This window comes from Babylonia areolata, chromosome 25 (genome assembly GCF_041734735.1).
Source record: "Babylonia areolata isolate BAREFJ2019XMU chromosome 25, ASM4173473v1, whole genome shotgun sequence".
NCBI classification, from domain to species: Eukaryota; Metazoa; Mollusca; class Gastropoda; order Neogastropoda; family Buccinidae; genus Babylonia; species Babylonia areolata.
This window is the reverse complement of record NC_134900.1, coordinates 38,945,126-38,965,018: the sequence shown is the minus strand read 5'-3', so window position 1 is coordinate 38,965,018 and position 19,893 is coordinate 38,945,126. Positions and strand designations below refer to the sequence as shown.

The following is a 19,893-nucleotide window of genomic DNA, read 5'->3' as shown; positions in this document are numbered from 1 at the left end:
CTGTAGACAAGTTTTAATATCTTAAGTAATTGATAATCAGATCGTGGACATCACTGTGTGTGCAGAATTACTTGATGAGAATGGAAAAAAGAAAGGAAAAAGAGAAGGGGAAAAATGAAATGAAGTGGGACATGGGAAGAAAAGAAGGGTTTTTGACATGACTTTGGCCAGGAGGGGTGTGGTCAGTGGTATTGCCAGCATTGTACTTAATTACTTACTGCCCATAGTGCCCCCTGGCACGTAGGGCAACCATCAAGAACTGCCACTCTTGCCTGTTTTGGCCTAGTCTCTCAGCGGTACCCCAGTGGTGCCAGGAGTTTTGATCAGTATTTGGAGTGTTTGGAAGCAAAAAATCAAACGGCAGGTAATTTTCTATTTCAGTATCCTAAATTTTGGCTCCTATTTAGATAAAGGAAATTTTGGGGCATATTTTGCAGTGCATGCATGCAAGAAATGATACACATGTGGTGTAATCCACCCTCATAATCCAGAGTTAGGCTTCACGTGATGCAAAATGACCCATATGAATACATGTGGTGTAATCCACCCTTATAATCCAGAGTTAGGCTTCACGTGATGCAGAATGACCCATATGAATACATGTGGTGTAATCCACCCTTATAATCCAGAGTTAGGCTTCACGTGATGCAGAATGACCCATATGAATACATGTGGTGTAATCCACCCTTATAATCCAGAGTTAGGCTTCACGTGATGCAAAATGACCCATATGAATACATGTGGTGTAATCCACCCTTATAATCCAGAGTTAGGCTTCATGCGATGCAGAATGACCCATAGGAATACAGACATTTGTGGGCTCAGTCCGCCATGTATTGTGTTTAGTTTTATATGGCCGGTGGTCTGTGAATAGATAGAACAGCTGTGATCAGCACAGACCTGTGTGGCTTGATGGTCAGTGAATGGAAAGAACAGCTCTGATCAGCACAGACCTGTGTGGCTTGATGGTCAGTGAATGGAAAGAACAGCTGTGATCGGCACAGAGCTGTGTGGCTTGATGGTCAGTGAATGGAAAGAACAGCTCTGATCAGCACAGACCTGTGTGGCTTGATGGTCAGTGAATGGAAAGAACAGCTCTGATCAGCACAGACCTGTGTGGCTTGATGGTCAGTGAATGGAAAGAACAGCTGTGATCGGCACAGACCTGTGTGGTTGATGGTCTGTGAATGGAAAGAACAGCTCTGATCAGCACAGACCTGTGTGGCTGATGGTCAGTGAATGGAAAGAACAGCTCTGATCGGCACAGACCTGTGTGGCTGATGGTCAGTGAATGGAAAGAACAGCTGTGATCGGCACAGAGCTGTGTGGCTTGATGGTCAGTGAATGGAAAGAACAGCTCTGATCAGCACAGACCTGTGTGGTTGATGGTCTGTGAATGGAAAGAACAGCTCTGATCAGCACAGAGCTGTGTGGTTGATGGTCTGTGAATAGAAAGAACAGCTCTGATCAGCACAGACTAAATGGTCCTGTCTTTGCAGATCATTTTGTGGACCCGGCAGGATGTCAGCATATTGGTGTGTCAGCTGAATCTGCATCATAATTAAGTACACTAACCCACAAAAAGGACTCCGAAACCACAGAGCATGGGTCACTACATTTACTAATGGTAATATCTCTTCAACGATGCGTGAACATTGCCTTTAGGTCCCTGAATTTAGGATACTAAATTAGGAAATTATCCAAACAGCCATATTTTTCCTCAATATTTTCAGTTGTGTCTCTCTGTAGACATTAAAATCAATTTAAAAGAGACAGAGTGAGATTTTGGAGGATTGATCTTTTTTAACATGGTTTTAATTGATATGTTTAACATTGTTTTGGGTTTCTCTTTGACTGCTTTTTAAGAACTGATTGGTATTCATCCCCTAAATACTTTAGAACGTTTAACTGCCTCATGAAATTGACACGCTAACAGCAAAACTGACCATCTGTTTATTATGGAATTGGCTATTTATGGCTATTTTTTGTTATAGATATTTATTTCAGAATAATGGAATGGTTTATATATGTGCATGACATTTAGATTTACAGTGTCTGCTGTGAACTCTGTGGTAATAATCATGTTGTTTTTCTCCCAGATACCTCGTTTTCTTCACTTCTCTTCCTCATTTAGTCTTAATAACCTATTCAGCAACAACAGAAAGTTTGAATCTGGAAACCTAAAAAACAGTTTGAATCTGGAAACCTAAAAACAGTTTGAATCTAAAATAAAATAAGATGATTCTGATCTCTCTCTCTCTCTCTCTCTCTCTCTCTCTCTCATACACACACATATGGCATGATTTGTATTCAGCTTTCCATTCTTATATTAAAGTTCACCAGCACACATTCTCTCTCTCTCTCTCTCTCTCTCTCTCTCCTCACACACACACACACACACACACACACACACACACACTTGCCCCCCCCCCCCCCCCCCACCCCACACACACATAGGTGGCATGATTTGTATGCAGCAGTCTCATATTCACTGACACACCCACCCACACTCACATTGGTGGTGTGATCTGTATACAGCTTTCTTTGTTGCACATCAGCTGAAGATCACTCACTGCACCCTGTGAACAAAGTGACAAAGGACTTTCCCTTCCAGAACCCAGCATCGCTCTGTTCTAACCTTTGGTTGTAGATCAGAAATGGCAGGCAGGAAGTTTAGACTAACTTAGGATGGTCGTAACAGCCCATGGGTAAAGCTTTGAATCACCACGATACCTACAGGTATTATTAATTGGAATCGTTAGGCAGGAAGTTTAGACTGACTTAGGATGGTCGTAACAGCCCATGGGTGAAGCTTTGAATCACCACGATACCTACAGGTATTATTAATTGGAACTGCTAGGCAGGAAGTTTAGACTGACTTTGGACAGGTGCAACAACCCTGTGGCTAAAGCTTTGAATCACCACGATACCTACAGGTATTATTAATTGGAATCGTTAGGCAGGAAGTTCAGACTAATTTAGGATGGTCGTAACAGCCCATGGGTAAAGCTTTGAATCACCACGATACCTACAGGTATTATTAATTGGAATCGTTAGGCAGGAAGTTCAGACTAACTTAGGATGGTCGTAACAGCCCATGGGTAAAGCTTTGAATCACCACGATACCTACAGGTATTATTAATTGGAATCGTTAGGCAGGAAGTTCAGACTAACTTAGGATGGTCGTAACAGCCCATGGGTAAAGCTTTGAATCACCACGATACCTACAGATAATATTAATTGGAATTGCTAGGCAGGAAGTTTAGACTGACTTTGGACAGGTGCAACAGCCCTGTGGCTAAAGCCTTGGGTCATCACAGAACCTACAGGTTGTACTGATCAGAGGTTCTAGGCAGTAAGTTTACACTACCTTAGGATGGGTGCAACAGCCTAGTGGCTAAAGCCTTGGGTGGTCACAGAACATACAGGTTGTACTGATCAGAGGTTCTAGGCAGTAAGTTTACACTACCTTAGGATGGGTGCAACAGCCTAGTGGCTAAAGCCTTGGGTGGTCACAGAACATACAGGTTGTACTGATCAGAGGTTCTAGGCAGTAAGTTTACACTACCTTAGGATGGGTGCAACAGCATAGTGGCTAAAGCGTAGGATTTTAGATCAGAGGGTCATGGGTTTGAATCTTGACGCAGTGCCTGGTGGGTAAATTAAGAGTGGAGACTCTTACCCAATCTCCCAGGTCAGGAGGTGTGCAGACCTGCTTGTACCCCAGAGTCCCCTTCTTGTTATTATATGCATGCAGAAGATCAGTTTTGCAGCGTTTGGTGTGTTATGGAAACCTGAACATACCCAGCATGCACATCCTTGACAACAGTGTGCTTACAAACAACATTATGGCAAAAATAGTCCCACATAAAATCCCATTGATACAGGAGTGAGTTGCAGCCCACCATTGCGTAAGACTTCATTTATTTACCTATCAGATGGATTGCCTTTTGATCTGATTTGTAAGCAATACGATGAGAGCTTTTATCTATTTATGTATCAAGTTTCTTACATGATATTTTAGTCCAGTAGTTACCTCTATTAGACAGGTATTATTTGTGACTGATGTTGTTTTTTTCTTTTCTTTTAAAAAAAAATCTATTTATATTATTTGTTTATTTATTGGATGCCTGTTTAATTGTGACATCCATTTTTGGACTGCTGAATTCACTAAGATGTTAGTAAAATCAATATGGGGTGTGATGATAAAGTGCCTCACTTATGAAAATGCTTAAATCCAGGGTTGTGTTGCAACTGATTTGAGTTGATTTATTTATTTATTTATTTATTTCGACACCCCAGCCCCACCTCCCCCCACCCATTTTTTTATATAGCCACTTGTATCAGAAAGCATTCCAAGAGAGAGAGAAAGTCAAAAGCATGGTTTAGTTCTTTACACAGTCATATAGTTGTTGATTTACATGTTGCCTGCATGACGGAATGGTGAGGTGTTGATTTATTTATTGTTCAGTTCTTTATGGAATGGGTGTGTCGTTTTCAGCAGTACTGAGACACTGTCACAACATTCAAGTTGTTTAATGGAACTCATTTAACTCCTTTTGACTTTTTTTTCTTTTTTTTCCAGTTTGGATGTGATGCTTTTCAGTATGTTTGGAAGACTGCAAGTTTATGTACTTTTGGTAACTTCTTTTTGTTAATTTTTTTGGTGCGTTGTTGTTAGGATTTTTTTTATTATTATTATTAAAATGGAGAATTTTTTAAAATGTGATTTATCTGTCAAGAAATCTACCATGATTTTGATATTTTATGATGTAAAAAGAATTTGGAAATTCTTACAATGAATGAAATTAGTACATTTAGTCTGGCAACATAGATGAATGATCCAGAGATTAATTCTTTTGTAGAGATTTTTTTTTTTTTTTTTTTTTTTTTTGTAATGTGCAAGGCAGAAGAATAAGAAGAGGAGTCAGATTAAAGTGCTGTAATTATAACATGTGTACAAGGCAACGGAACCAAAGATAAGGGTTCTGTACATGCAGTAAAAGCTTAAAGGACTTTAAAGATAAATAAATACATGAGAGAGAGTAGATATGGGGTCCTCAATCATCTCCTGTTTATACATGAGAGAGAGTAGATATGGGGTCCTCAACCATCTCCTGTTTATACATGAGAGAGAGTAGATATGGGGTCCTCAACCATCTCCTGTTTATACATGAGAGTAGATATGGGGTCCTCAACCATCTCCTGTTTATACATGAGAGAGAATAGATATGGGGTCCTCAGTCATCTTCTGTTTATACATGAGAGAGAGTAGATATGGGGTCCTCCACCATCTGTTTATACATGAGAGAGAATAGATATGGGGTCCTCAACCATCTCCTGTTTATACATGAGAGAGAATAGATATGGGGTCCTCAACCATCTCCTGTTTATACATGAGAGAGAATAGATATGGGGTCCTCAACCATCTCCTGTTTATACATGAGAGTAGATATGGGGTCCTCAACCATCTCCTGTTTATACATGAGAGAGAATAGATATGGGGTCCTCAACCATCTCCTGTTTATACATGAGAGAGAGTAGATATGGGGTCCTCAACCATCTCCTGTTTATACATGAGAGAGAGTAGATATGGGGTCCTCAACCATCTCCTGTTTATGGTACTGATACAGGCTTATGCAGAATTAGATACAGATCACACACACAAATAAACAATTCAGAGAAACCAGTGCAGTTGTTGTTGGTTTTTTTCTTTCTTTTTTTCCACTATGCTTTCCTGCCAGTTTTCATATTTTGGGGTTCCTTTCAATCTTTTTTTTTTTTTTTTTTTTACTGTGTCAGTTTCCCCTGTTTTTGATTATTTGTTGTTACAGGGTTTTTTGGGGGGGGTGTGAGTGGGGGGAGAGGGGGGGAGGCAGTTGGTTAATGAATGCATCTTTGAAACAAGTGATAGAAAAGTCTGAAAATGGCATGGTCAAGTCATTTCCCCTGATACAGCCCAAAAAGCAGATAGCCAGAGTCAGTTGTTGTACACACGGGTAAAGACAGCTTCCCTAGATACAGCAAACAGCAAATAGCCAGAAAGTGAATTCTTGTACAAATGGGTAAGACAGCTTCCCTAGATACAGCAAACAGCCAATAGCCAGAAAGTGAATTCTTGTACAAATGGGTAAGACAGCTTCCCTAGATACAGCAAACAGCCAGAAAGTGAATTCTTGTATATGTACAAATGGGTGAGACACACTGTTGCCAGACTAGCTCCACCATGACCCACCACTTCCTTGGAGCAATCAGCAGTGCAAACCAGTGGACCTGTGTTTTTCATGTCTGTACATACGTGCCTGTTATAAAAAGAATAAACGCTCGGTTTTTGGAGCAGTTTGAAGAGCTTGTGTGTCATCTATGTGTCAGTCAGCGTGTTACGTACGTGACATGATGTGTCACCTTCACACTTCTTGATCACCCTCCTGTACATTAATGTGTATGTCAGTTAGTGTGTTACTTACGTGACATGATGTGTCACCTTCACACTTCTTTATCACCCTCAGTCAGTCAGTGTGTTACATGACATGATGTGTCACCTTCGCACTTCTTTATCACCCTGCTGTACATTAATGTGTATGTCAGTTATTGTGTTACGTGACATGATGTGTCACCTTCGCACTTCTTTATCACCCTGCTGTACATTAATGTGTATGTCAGTCAGTCAGTGTGTTACATGACATGATGTGTCACCTTCACACTTCTTGATCACCCTCCTCTACATTGTTTGAATCCTGACAGTGACAACTGGTGGGGTATGGGTGACGATTCTTCTCTGGTCTCCCAGCATGTGCAAATCCACTAGTCCTCAACCTCCTTTCAGTGTACTTGCATACACATCAGTTGTGCATGTTAGAGATCCCATCATCCATGTCAGCTCTCAGAGAGTTACTGAAACAAGAACAGACCCAGCATGCATACCCCTGAAAACGGAGTATGGCTGACTTCATAGTGTGGTATGAACAGGCATGCACGTAAAAACCTACTTGTACATAAGAGAGAATATGAGCAAGTTGCAACTCCCGAATCCAGAAGAAGAATCCCTTGACAAAGAGCTTGCACCCTAAAAATAATAAGGCCAATGAATGCAACTACTTACTGCTTTGTACTTTTGGATAAAAACAAGTTGAAGAGAGATAATCTGTTGGGAAGGAGGTAACTCCCCTTCAGCGGGGTGGTAATTAGCACAGGACGGGGAATCAGACCCCTGTCAGAGTCTGCACCTGTGGGTCACAGTGTATTATGTGAAATTAAATATTTAAAAAAACAAAACAACTTGCACCCTCTGTGCAACGAACATTATTTGAAGTCAAAGCACTGGAATTAGTAGAAAGGAAAACATTCAAACTTCCACACCAAAGCAAACAGTCCATTCCTCTTTTAACCACAACTGTGAGCTCTCTTTATTGTCTGCATAACCATCAGTGTTAAAAGAAACTCAGCCTGAAACTTACACAGAAAGAAACTCTAAAGTTCTACTCGAACACTAGATAATCTATTCTTTATTATGTACATCTTTCACTTTCTACCGAAGGAGCAGTATGAATTTTCATATAAATATATTGGGGTTTTTTGTTGTTTTTTTCAATTTGTTTTGGTACTTAAACACCCACTTTTTTAAAGCACCCCCCAGGAACCTGAACAAAGACTTCTATTTTACAAATTCAGTCACTTCTACTCATGCTTTCTGGCGGACATTTCAAACGCAATGTCCAAAAAGTCTCCGAATGTATAAATGTATCTTTTTCATGATGATAGTGTGCAGGTTTTTTTTGGTTTTGCTTATTTCTAGTAAATAATGATTTTAATGATGGCTGTATTCAAACATGATTTCATTTTACAAAGTTCTGTACAATCATTAAAAATAAAATGACTATTCACAAAAAAATACCAATTTTAGTAATAAGACTGATAGCGCTTCTTTTTAAAAAAATCAAATAAAGCTGTACATTTTCAAGTCTCTCTCTCTCTCTCTCTCTGTCTCTCTCTCTCTCTCTCACATACACTGAGAACATCCAAAACTGCAATGACAACCCAAGCAATGTCAACTGACAGTGACAACCAAAAATGTCTCACATTTTCAACAGAATGTTACAGGTAAAGAAATTAGTCCTAAGGAACAAGAAATAAGTGCATGAAATCTCACCACACACTTTTGTTAACAAAATCTTGCTGGAGTGCCTTTCCACACTGTTCTTCTCTTTTAAAAGACCCTGAAGATATCCCTCAAGGGCCTCTCAGATTTTCACACTGCTTTTTTCCTTCCCATCTGCAATACATTTTCTGTCAGTTTACTTTGTATCATTGTTTATGTCATGCTTTTGAACATATGCACATGGGTTTACAAGCATTGCCCCAATATGCCAAAATGAATCAAGAGCCATAAAGCTTCCTTTTTAAATCTTTCTTTTTTCAGTCATTTTCTATCCATTTACAAACACCTAAGTAACACACACTGGCCCCTCATTTTACAAGACATATTTGTCACAGAAATTCAAAAGCAAGCAGTATAAATTCATAGAAAAAGGAGAAAAAACCGACTACATTGCAAACACCTGTCTTCTCTAGATGTCCAGACTAAACCCAAAACTGCCATCACATCCTCAGCTACAAAAAATCCACAGAAAACAAGAACAAACAAACAAAAAACCAATTTAAAAAATACTATCTGTCTAAAAAGAGTTTGGAACACCTGCATTATTCATTTTGAAACGGATATTTACTCCTAGAATTCCCTTCTTTTTTTTTTTTTTTAGTAAAAGTATGTGAAAAAGAATGTGAAGCCATGAAATTTACAGAACTGTAGATCTGACCAAAATGTTTGCAAAAAAGGTGCTCTTCAGCCATACACAGAACAACACATGCATCACAGTCAGATCTGCTACTGGTGATCATGTAACCCAGTACTACCTGCTGCATGTGAGGCAGATGGAGCTTATCAACCTTGGCTGGTGGCTCATCTAAGTGAAGGAAAACACCTACAAACCTCCACTGCCTCACGGCCATATCTACCTATGGGAAGAGTCCAGGAGTCAATCCTGAGAAAAAATCCCAGGCCAGAATCCCAAAGACAAATGGAGACTACCTGGCAACTCCTGCGACAGCACTGCAACATGTATCAGCTTCTGCCTTCCCACTGGACTTTCAGTGATGTGGAGAGGGGGGACCTGCTCCATGGGCAGCAGCCTGTCCTCCTTATCCACCAATCCTGGCTTAGCATGCTGGAGAGGGTACTCCTGCTTCTCTGGGCAGCATTGACAAAACATGCTGGAGAGGGTGCTCCTGCCTCTCTGGGCAGCATTGACAAAACATGCTGGAGAGGGTACTCCTGCCTCTCTATACAGCATTGACAAAACATGCTGGAGAGGGTACTCCTGCCTCTCTATACAGCATTGACAAAACATGCTGGAGAGGGTACTCCTGCCTCTCTATACAGCATTGACAAAACATGCTGGAGAGGGTACTCCTGCCTCTCTATACAGCATTGACAAAACATGCTGGAGAGGGTACTCCTGCCTCTCTATACAGCATTGACAAAACATGCTGGAGAGGGTACTCCTGCCTCTCTATACAGCATTGACAAAACATGCTGGAGAGGGTGCTCCTGCCTCTCTGGGCAGCATTGACAAAACATGCTGGAGAGGGTACTCCTGCCTCTCTATACAGCATTGACAAAACATGCTGGAGAGGGTACTCCTGCCTCTCTGGGCAGCAGACAAAACATGCTGGAGAGGGTACTCCTGCCTCTCTATACAGCATTGACAAAACATGCTGGAGAGGGTACTCCTGCCTCTCTGGGCAGCATTGACAAAACATGCTGGAGAGGGTACTCCTGCCTCTCTATACAGCATTGACAAAACATGCTGGAGAGGGTACTCCTGCCTCTCTGGGCAGCAGACAAAACATGCTGGAGAGGGTACTCCTGCCTCTCTATGCAGCATTGACAAAACATGCTGGAGAGGGTACTCCTGCCTCTCTATACAGCATTGACAAAACATGCTGGAGAGGGTACTCCTGCCTCTCTATACAGCATTGACAAAACATGCTGGAGAGGGTACTCCTGCCTCTCTATACAGCATTGACAAAACATGCTGGAGAGGGTACTCCTGCCTCTCTGGGCAGCATTGACAAAACATGCTGGAGAGGGTACTCCTGCCTCTCTATACAGCATTGACAAAACATGCTGGAGAGGGTACTATCATCCTACCTATGGGGGGACCCAAGTGAATCTTGTCTCTCCAGCTCCACTCTTCAATGAGACTGGTCGGTTTTATCAGAGCCTATGTGCCAACACTGAATTCCTCAACATAAGGTAAGAGCAACTACTATCATGATTTTAGCATTGCCATCAGAAGAATCCCTGAAAGAGGGCCACTGTTCATCATTGGTGACTTCAACATAAAAAAAATATGTTCCATAGTCAAGTAAACCAAGCTAAACAGTTGAGATGAAGTCAAGTCTAGAACTGACATGTGGCAAAATCAAAATTAAAGTTTTGATGGAAAAATTAAATTGTAGTAATGCAAAATAATGACTTTATATCCCAACAAAGTGCAATATGACATGATGGTATATTTACACAAGGGTCTAACTTTTTTTTTAATCTACAAAATGACACAGGGTTCACCTAGAATATTGCCCAAAAAATAAAATAAGAGAGAAAAACCCTATAGAGCAAAAACTAACCAGCTCTGCACTTTGCCAACTTAATGCAACAGCACCGGTGTTACAGACATGCAAATATATGACAAAACCATACACAAAACTACGAGCATGCAATGCACTCAAAAATAATGGGACAAAGTCACACAGACAGCATAAAACTATAACACTTCTCGCTTCATTCAGCCTCTACTTTCAGTGTGAAAGCATTAAAAAAAAATATATCACATGGACTGGGGAATCGATGAAGAAGCTGACACAGGGCAACAGATAATGCACTGCTGGCACCAGTGTGTTCTTGGAGAAATGAGGAAATCCTGAGGGTGGATAACTGAAATCGTTCTGTACACAGAAGGTCCACAATGCTCCAACTTCAGAACAGAACAGAATGGAAGATCAGTGATGATTCCACCAGTTACCCAAGCAGCCCAAACATCCTGCAGTTTGGTGATTGTAGCAATTACAATGATGATGATAATGGTGAAAAAGATATATGTCTGAGTGGTGAAAGGCAGAGGATTTGTGACGATGGTAATGAAAAAGACATATGACAGATGAAAAGCAGAGGATTTGTGACGATGGTAATGAAAAAGACATATGACAGACGAAAGGCAGAGGATCTGTGACAATGGTAATGAAAAAGACATATGACATGAAAGGCAAGAGGATTTGTAACGATGGTAATGAAAGGCAGAGGACGGTCCAGGCTGCAGTTCACTTTAACAGCAAGACATACAGCCCCATCAGTATGCAGGTCAAGGCCACAGGGATGTGCAGGCGTGTCCCTATGACTGATGCTGAAACAGCCAGGCAGACCACAAGGCATGATTATGGATAGTGACTGACTGATCTGACTTGACCAACTTTCCATTCAGGTTCATGCTTACTTCTACACACCATAAGCCAGTCTCCAAACCAGGACAGGGGTAACAGAGAAGAGAGGATTATTATTTAACAGCACATAAATTGCACAGTTTAAAAAATTATCAGTTTGACAGTACAAACTCTCTCTTCTCCTTGCTCCCCTCCTGTTGCCCTCCCCATCTCCTGTCTTTGACTGTTTACTTCAATAACTCATCAATTCTGGTTATTTATTCTTTATTAAGACGTCTTGCATTATGATCATACACTGTGACTAATGAATCACACCTGATATCATCTTAAACCATACAATTAGAATGCTATTTGGATTGTTTCAATCAAACTATGAGAATCTTAGCAAAAGATAAATTGAATCCTGATTACTAAATCATACATGGACAGTTTAAATTCTTTCATCTTGATCAAACATGGATAATTTTACCTGAGTTACCTGGCTTGACCAGAAAATATTGGAACATATATATCTCTACACATTCTTCGTCAATGTTTAGCATAGCTGAATTCTAATTACTGACCACAAATAACTTTTCACTCCATTCATCCTTAGTCCTATTTCCATCTCAATATTTTAATAAAAACTAAAATCTCTACGCGCCAGTTTCATCAAATTAATATAAAAAATGTATTTATATGCTAACAACACAAAGCCCCAATCATTAATTATACACATTACACTAATCACCAGTACACATTATCAATCCAAATATTCCCACAAATCGGTAATTCCTGACCTTTATAAAAGACGCCAAAAAATCCTTTCTTCTCTGACAGGAACCACTGGCGTAGGCGGGGAACTCGCCGCATGTAAGCACAGGTGCAGATGATCAGAAGACTGAAGATCACCAGTCCCTCGAAGGAATAGGCTGTGACAGGGCATTGGCAGTGTGTTACGATGCAGTCAAGTGAATGAAGGTTCGGACATTGGTGTGAAAACAAATGATGGGATTTCACACACACACACACACACACACACACACACACACACACACACACACACACATACACCTTAAAACAGACACTCGGTTAAATCCTCAGCCGTTTTTGTGTTTGCATACTGTGATTGTGTACAGATGTATGTGGAGCGATACGACATCGTTTATTTTTCTGTGCGTTTTTGTAGAATTTTAGCAGACCCATCCTAGCTATCAGCCCCTTTCTGTTGTATCCATTCAACATACCGTTCGTCATGCTGTCTTCGATTCGAAGCGTGAGTGCGCTAGGATGTTTTCACTCTTTTCGCTTTTTTAGCAACACGTCGTCACCAACCGGATGTACAAGCTGTGCCACTATTTGACAGAGTAGGTTCCCTTTGTGAAAAGCTTGACCAAAGAACATTTCGGTGTCTGACTGCCTGTAATGACCATGCTCAGAGTCAATGGAAATAAATCATTAACTGCCACTGATTGCCGGCTTTTCCCCGCACCCCCAGATACTTGCTACTTCTTGTCGTTTCTTTCTTTCTTTCTTTTTCTTTCTAGACATCTTTTGTTCTTTTATTCTTTCTCTTTGCTCTTTCGTTACCCAGTTATATACTTAAAAAAAAAAAAATGTAACACACACACACACACACACACACACACACAGAGGGAAGGAGAGAGTCTGTTAACACTATTAATAATGACAATATTACTGGCTCACCTGTACAGTACATGGTGACCATTGCAATGTTTGGTGGGATGACATTCTTCTATGTCACTCCTTTATAGAAATGTGATGTCCTCTCTTTTTGGAGAGACAAGCCACAGTTCTGCATCCTCTTTTCATCTCTTGTCATTTGCAACTGATATCAGTTGACATCACTGCTGTATTTTCCACAAACACCTTGTCGCCTTCAACATGAGAATCTCCTTTTTATCGAGAAGAGATGAGTTTAACATGTTGACAACGTCTCTCAGTGTTTGGGTCTTGGATGATACGAAGGTATTGAGGGCGTGATGTTCTGGGTGTCTGTGCGGATGTAAGGTCCATCCTGTGCTCCAAGGGTGGGCGGTGTGGGGTGGGTGGGGAGTGAGGTCCTGGCTGTCTAAACTAAAGTGGGGTGATGTCATGGCTGTTCGTCTGGCGTGGTGCCATGGGGAATTTTGTCTGCAGTGAGGTGAGGTCCTGCTTCTTTTAGCCAATGCTGACCCATATGTTGGCTGGCCCTCAGTCTTGTTCTAACAATGTGTTTCTTCATCCTGCAAAGCGTGATCGATGTGTGGGTATGGAGCTAGCAGCACTCTGACTCACAGCTGTGGTTGATGACATTGTCAGTCGAACATGAGCGTTATAGCACTCTGACAACTTTACCAGTATCACGTTTTAGTGTGTGTGTGTGTGTGTGTGTGTGTGTGTGTGTGTGTGTGTGTGTGTGTGTGTGTGCACGCGCGCGTGTGTGTATGCCGTGTGATACTTCTGGGCTTCTCCTGTTGTTGATGCTAGAGGGTCTTATACATTTCTTGTTTTATCGTGGACGTGGGGGTTGTGCAAGGCAACGACTGTTCGCGGAATAGAGATGTTGCTCTGTCTACATATCTGGGTATGTCCAAAGAGGTTTGTGGTATGTGTGCATCTGTCTGTACTTGCAAAGTTTGTGGCTGTTCAGTGAAAGGAGATGTCGCTCTGTCTACATATCTGGGTACGTCCGAGTCTAAAGAAGTTTGTGGCATGTCTGGATCTGTCTTTACTTGTGAGGTCTGTGATCTATCTGCTGTCTGTGCTGAAGTTTGTTTTTCTCCCCTGACTTTTCGCTCATAAGGTTTTGCACATGCACACAGTTTTAAACGTAAATGGACATAATTGTGTGTGTGTGTGTGTGTGTGTGTGTGTGTGTGTGTGTGTTATTCGTCCCTCGTTGGTTTCGTTTTCCTTGCCGCTGTGAGAGCACTACAACAGTGGGCTCTAACGTGGTGGTAGGACTGCGTGTGGTGTGTGAGAAAGGTCACCATGATAAGGCCTGCCAGTGTAGTGGGAGCTAGCTGCCCGAAGTGCACAGGCACACAGCTCTGTGTGCGAGGCCAAGGTGTCGAGGGATAACAGATCTGAGTCGTGCCACCCAGCCATTGATGGAAACCAAATTGGAGTTGACTGGGTTCCTCTTGCTGTATAGCGCGCGCACGTGTGTGACAGAGAGAGCAGGGTTTCTGTCCTTTCACATCTTTTCACATTTGACTCTCTTTTTTTCTTTTTCTTTTTTTTTGGGGGGACGGGGGGGGGGGGGGGGGGGGGGGGTATTTTCAAATCATGGTGCATTGTAAGGGACAGGACCATGAGACCGAGCGGCGGCTTGCACGGTAACGAGGTCAAGATGGAATCACTGAGTTACAAGCCACAAGAAAATGCAGCAGCGTTTCCGCGCTTGTAATAAGAGGATGAGAGTTTTGAAAAAGAGAGTGGTGGGGTTGGAAGGGGAAGGGGGTCGGAGGGCACAATAGAATGGGGGAGGAGGGGGGGGGGGGCAGGGGATACTAGGGCACCGTGGGCAGAAGTCAGTGAACTAGTCAGGTCAGGGGTTCTCTTCTGCTACTGGTAACCATGTAACCCAGTACTACCTGCCGCATGAGAGAAGTAAACCAGTACGAACTAAATACTCAATCTGGAGAGGCCGGGGTGGGCTCCGACAGATTAGACTTGCCCAAGAAATTCCGCAATAATCACAATGCACATCAGGTACACAACACCTATAGCAATTTAAGATGTCTTAATGACAAGATAAATCGGGCCTACACTCATCACACCACCATGCAGCGGTCAACAAGTGGTGGTTTCCACCAAGCAGAACACGGGATTACTGATGTGAATATCTGACACTGATGCACTCTTCTGTTGACAAACCCAGGCGATCTGCAGGCCTGCTTAAAAAAATCTTCCATTGAAATTTTCATACCCATTTTAATGCATTAATTTTTTTTAAAGAGAGCGAGCGAGCGAGCGAGAGAGAGAGAGAGAGAGAGAGAGAGAGAACTGTCCCGTTAGTTGTCATTTGTACATTGGTATTGTTTAACAACAATTTTGCGTCGTCCCAGATTTTTTTATAATATAAATTCACAGTACTATACTTTGCTGTTGTAGGCCTGCAAACTGGCTCGGTGATCAAGTACTTCAGTTATCAGTCACTGACATCCGCTCCAAAGGGAGGGTATACAAGGGGTTCATGATTTGAATTGCTTCCCTTATGTCGTCTGCTTTCATTTTGATGGGCAGTTCAGACAACATCTTGGAGTTAATGTCTATATGCCCCGTTCACCGAACCCAAAAAGTAAAAGGATTAGACAAGTAGTGCAAGTAAATGACTTGAACAAAAGAGTGAGATACATGTGTGTATGTATATGTGTGCATATATGTACATGTATTTATGCATGTTTGTGTGTACAGTATACTGTGATTTGATATGTACTTGATGCTTCACTCCTTCCTATATTACGAATTACATTGAATGTGTTGATACATATGAAACTCTGTATCTTTTATGGAAGTCATCATATGGTTTGTTACTTGACACACATTAACTAGGCAAAACAAAACATCAATTCTACACTGATGCTTTGTATAATGCTTAATACTTGAAATGACATTGCCCTATTAGCAACATCTGAGAACAAATGTCTTCACCTTGACCTTGAAGACAGCTAGACAGAGAGGTATGAGGCTAATTCCAGCCTCATTTCTGATTGGAGTCATGATTCACATGCTGCATTTCATTTTTACATGCCTGCATTGCATTGCAAAATTTCATCTGAATAGGTCCCAGAATTTAAGATACTTAAACAGGAATTCACATAACTTATCAGTTTTTGAGGTGAACTAATGGTTATCATTAATGACAGAACAACATCTTTTCTGTTTTGAGGTGCTGCATGGTATTAATTTCCGATAATGGTCTTGTCAAGTTTGATGATTATTGCTTGGTAAAAGATTCTATGATTTTAATATATGATAACACACCTTGTGCATGCACATCACACACACACACACACACACACACACACACACACACAGACTCTCTCACACACACACTCACACACATTACACATTAATACCCAAATCTTTATTTTTCTTTCACTGAGAAAAGCACAAAAAATGTCTTCAAAATACTGCACATGCAAAAAACAGAAAAGGAGATTTTTTTGTGGTAAAAGCTGTGTGAAAAACCAGACACAGTTCATATATCGTAACAGTATCACAGCAAAGTAGGCACTTTAGTAAAATAACTTGTGAAGAACCAAACACATTTCTCAAAATATGAAAGAAATAAGTCAAATAAATAAACAAATAAACTCAAAAAAGAAAAAAAAATGCACCACAAAACAACGCCACAAAAAATGTGGACAAGTGAAACAATGGTCACAAAGTGTCAGAAAAAAAATATCAACAACTGTCTTTTCATCTTAAAAAGTTGTTTGGGGATTTTTTACTCTCCATCTTTTCAGGCTTATATCACACCAGCAACTGATAAAATGCAGTCATTATATGGGAAAAAAAATGTAAAAAGTAGAAGAAGCCAAAGATCACTTCATCCTCTCAAAGTGCATACACTGCACACTCCCCCCCCCCCTCCCCTGCCCCTAATAAACACCACCCCCCCTCCCCAAAATAAAATAAAACAATTTTTAAAAAGGCCCAAATCCCAACCTATTTTAAAGGTGATGATGATTATGACAGAGGATTAAAGGTGTAAACAAACAGGTAAATACTGAAGTGATCTCCATTGCACACACTGCGATAGGAGATGTGACTAGTGGGCAGCTATATATGAATATATATTCAGCTGTTGAGACAATGAATGGCACAGTATTAGACTTCCCATACAGTGAAGTATATAATGAACATATATAATGTTACTCAGATCAGTGCAAAGCAACAGTGTTCTTTTTTTGTTGTTGTTGTTGTTGTTCTTTTTTACACAGGCACAAGTAATAGGTAAAAATATATTTTGGTGGAAACAAAAATTATTGAATACATATATATATCTTCAACCTGAATGACCAACCTGTCTCCTGAATGTCACATGAGTTATGTCTCTGTGAAAAATATCAGTATATTTCCCAAATCCTCAGCCTACATACATACTCTCAATCCCCTCCTTAAATACATCCTATGCATCATCAACCTATTGAAGTAAACCCCCCAAAAGTCATGACTTGTTTCTCAGCTTACAGTTAACTCCATGTAGTGGCTAAGAGGCATGTCCAACGAGAGAGTGAGAGAGAACTGACTGACTGGTGTGGTCGATTCTGATATTTCTTGTTGTAGGCATTGTGGGAACAGCTCACAGGTCATGTACATTGCAGTTAGTGTCAGCAGCAGTTCGTAATTGATTATCCATTTACTTCTTTTTCTTCTTATCTGAAAGAGTAGTTGTGCAGAAAACAAGTCACATATTAAAATTATACATACATACACATATATTTTTTTGTCATGCAGAAAATTAGCATGTCATCTCAAAACCTTAGTCCTTCACTCTAAAACTGGAACGACAAACATGCTGAAAAAAAAGAAAAACGGTAGATTATCATTATCATCATTTTTATGCATGAAGGTGGAAGAAAAATCACTCAATCAGTGCTTGTATTCTGGGTGCATTTCCATGATTCAGTTTCATGACAAATCAAACAACTTTTTCAAACCTCGACATTAACATCAGTCAAGCAATGGAAAGAGGGAAAAAAAAGGAAATGCCCCCCACACCCCCTCCCTCCCAAACGACAAACAAACAAACAAAAACGAAAAACATTCGAAAAATCCTTCCCAACAATGGAAGAGCAAGATAAACTCAGCACAAAAAGAAAAGGAAGAAAAAAGATCGAGCCAGCAACATCAAAACAGGAAATAGTCACCAACTTTGAAAACATAGTGACTGTGTATAGAAAAACAATCAATGCATTTTAAAACTTTGGCACAAGAGAAATATCAAGGAACAAATCACAAATGTGCATGCTCAGCTGTTAAATGCACACTTCTTCAGAAATGCTTTGGGGGGAAAAAAAAGAAAGTATATACTGATTACAAAATGTAGTTTTGAACAGAACATAAATCTTTGAATGTCAGAGTAAGATTTGGTGGCCTTTCCTGCCCTGCCCTCAAGGTGACCTCAGTTTTGATCCGTCTCCATTTCTATGGCTGGGGTGAGTTGACGTCAATGTCTTTCATGGGGGTTCTCATCAGATGGACTAAGTGGAAGCCTCCACCCTGCAGGGGTTACTGACTCAAACTGGTTCTGCCACTAAGTGATTAGTGTCATCAGTAGGAGGCTTAGCTGGTGGCAGTCCTGTGCATACTGAATCAGAACAGGTACTACTGAACAGCACCAGGGTGAGTTAGCAGCAGTGCAGGGTCTCCACTGGTGTGTGGCTTACTGGCAACCTAACACTGATTGTTCCCTATGGACTGCCAGCACAGAGACAATGGCAGGAGAATCTAGGTATGGCTGTGTATGAGAGACCAGGAATGAGAAGCACAGGAATAATGCCACTGAAATGGTACAGGTGATGGCCCAGCAAAAACAAAACAAAGGATATCACAGTTGCGTGCTGACCAAAAATAACTGACGTCACAACAAACACATTAACATGTACATCATTGTACCAACAAGAAAAACATGCATTGGATCTGACAGCCTTTTCTTTGGCATTTTTTTTCAGACACAGGAATAAAAAAAAAAAAAAAATGCATTTAGTTTTATTTTGTTTTTTGCATACACATGGATTTTGCTGGGTACATGAATACAAAACATCCACCTGTGTGTGTGTTCTGGTCCCTGTTTATTACTTTTTCTTACCCTTTCCACCTTTCTTCTTGTCTTTGTCTCCAGCCAGTTCCTCCTCATCCCCAGCAGCTGCTTTTGCACGTTTCTTACCCAACGGCGTCTTGGCGTACCAGGTCTGGAAGAACACATCGGGTTAGTTCATTGAATAAAAAATAAAATAATCATGCAGAAACTAACATTAAATTTAAGATAAGTAACTATGCTGTGTAACTGAACAAAGTTAACACTGTTTCCTCAGATAAAAATCTTTGGAACAAAGTTAGCAGGAAAATTTGAAAAAGAGAATGATAGATGTACAGCTTCGCTTTTTTTTTTTTTCTCCTTTTAATTTTGTTTTATCCATAGACTGGTCCAAGTTTACACACTTTGAATTAGATGAATTACCGTATTTCCCATAACACAGAGGTCTTATATTCCAACTGAATTAGATGAATTACCGTATTTCCCATAACACAGAGGTCTGATATTCCAACTGAATTAGATGAATTACCGTATTTCCCATAACACAGAGGTCTTATATTCCAACTGCCTTCTTTGTCAGCTTTTTGTTCCCTTGTACAAAAGTGCATTACACTCAGTTCTTTAAAAAAAAATTTTTTTTT

The 19,893-nt window shown here is 40.7% G+C and overlaps 2 protein-coding genes and 1 long non-coding RNA gene across 3 annotated transcripts in view; all 3 read right to left on the bottom strand.

Moving 5' to 3' along the window:
- Window positions 1–423: 423 nt before the first annotated feature.
- On the bottom strand, window positions 424–2,374 carry LOC143299883 (uncharacterized). Its single transcript, XR_013057574.1, has 2 exons — window positions 1,479–2,374; window positions 424–1,374 (listed from the first exon to the last, which is right to left on the bottom strand). It is a non-coding gene; the product is annotated as an uncharacterized LOC143299883 (long non-coding RNA).
- Window positions 2,375–10,700: 8,326 nt separating this feature from the next.
- On the bottom strand, window positions 10,701–12,830 carry LOC143299449 (protein kish-B-like). Its single transcript, XM_076612656.1, has 3 exons — window positions 12,726–12,830; window positions 12,279–12,410; window positions 10,701–11,462 (listed from the first exon to the last, which is right to left on the bottom strand). Exons 1-3 carry the CDS (start codon window positions 12,733–12,735, stop codon window positions 11,380–11,382), a joined length of 225 nt encoding a protein of 74 aa, XP_076468771.1. The 5' UTR covers window positions 12,736–12,830; the 3' UTR covers window positions 10,701–11,379.
- A 4,293-nt stretch (window positions 12,831–17,123) lies between these two features.
- LOC143299831 (dynein regulatory complex protein 11-like) overlaps window positions 17,124–19,893 on the bottom strand; it is a 44,948-nt gene continuing 42,178 nt past the window's right edge. The window contains 1 exon segment of the mRNA XM_076613316.1: window positions 17,124–19,406. Within this exon segment, the coding sequence (XP_076469431.1) occupies window positions 19,290–19,406 (117 nt within the window). The 3' untranslated portion in view covers window positions 17,124–19,289.

Excerpts from the sequence above, each read along its gene's own strand:
- LOC143299449 (XM_076612656.1), bottom strand. Across the intron at positions 11,463-12,278 it reads TTTTGGCGTCTTTTATAAAG|CATCAGTCATAGGGACACGC; the intron begins GTCAGGAATTAC and ends TGGCTGTTTCAG.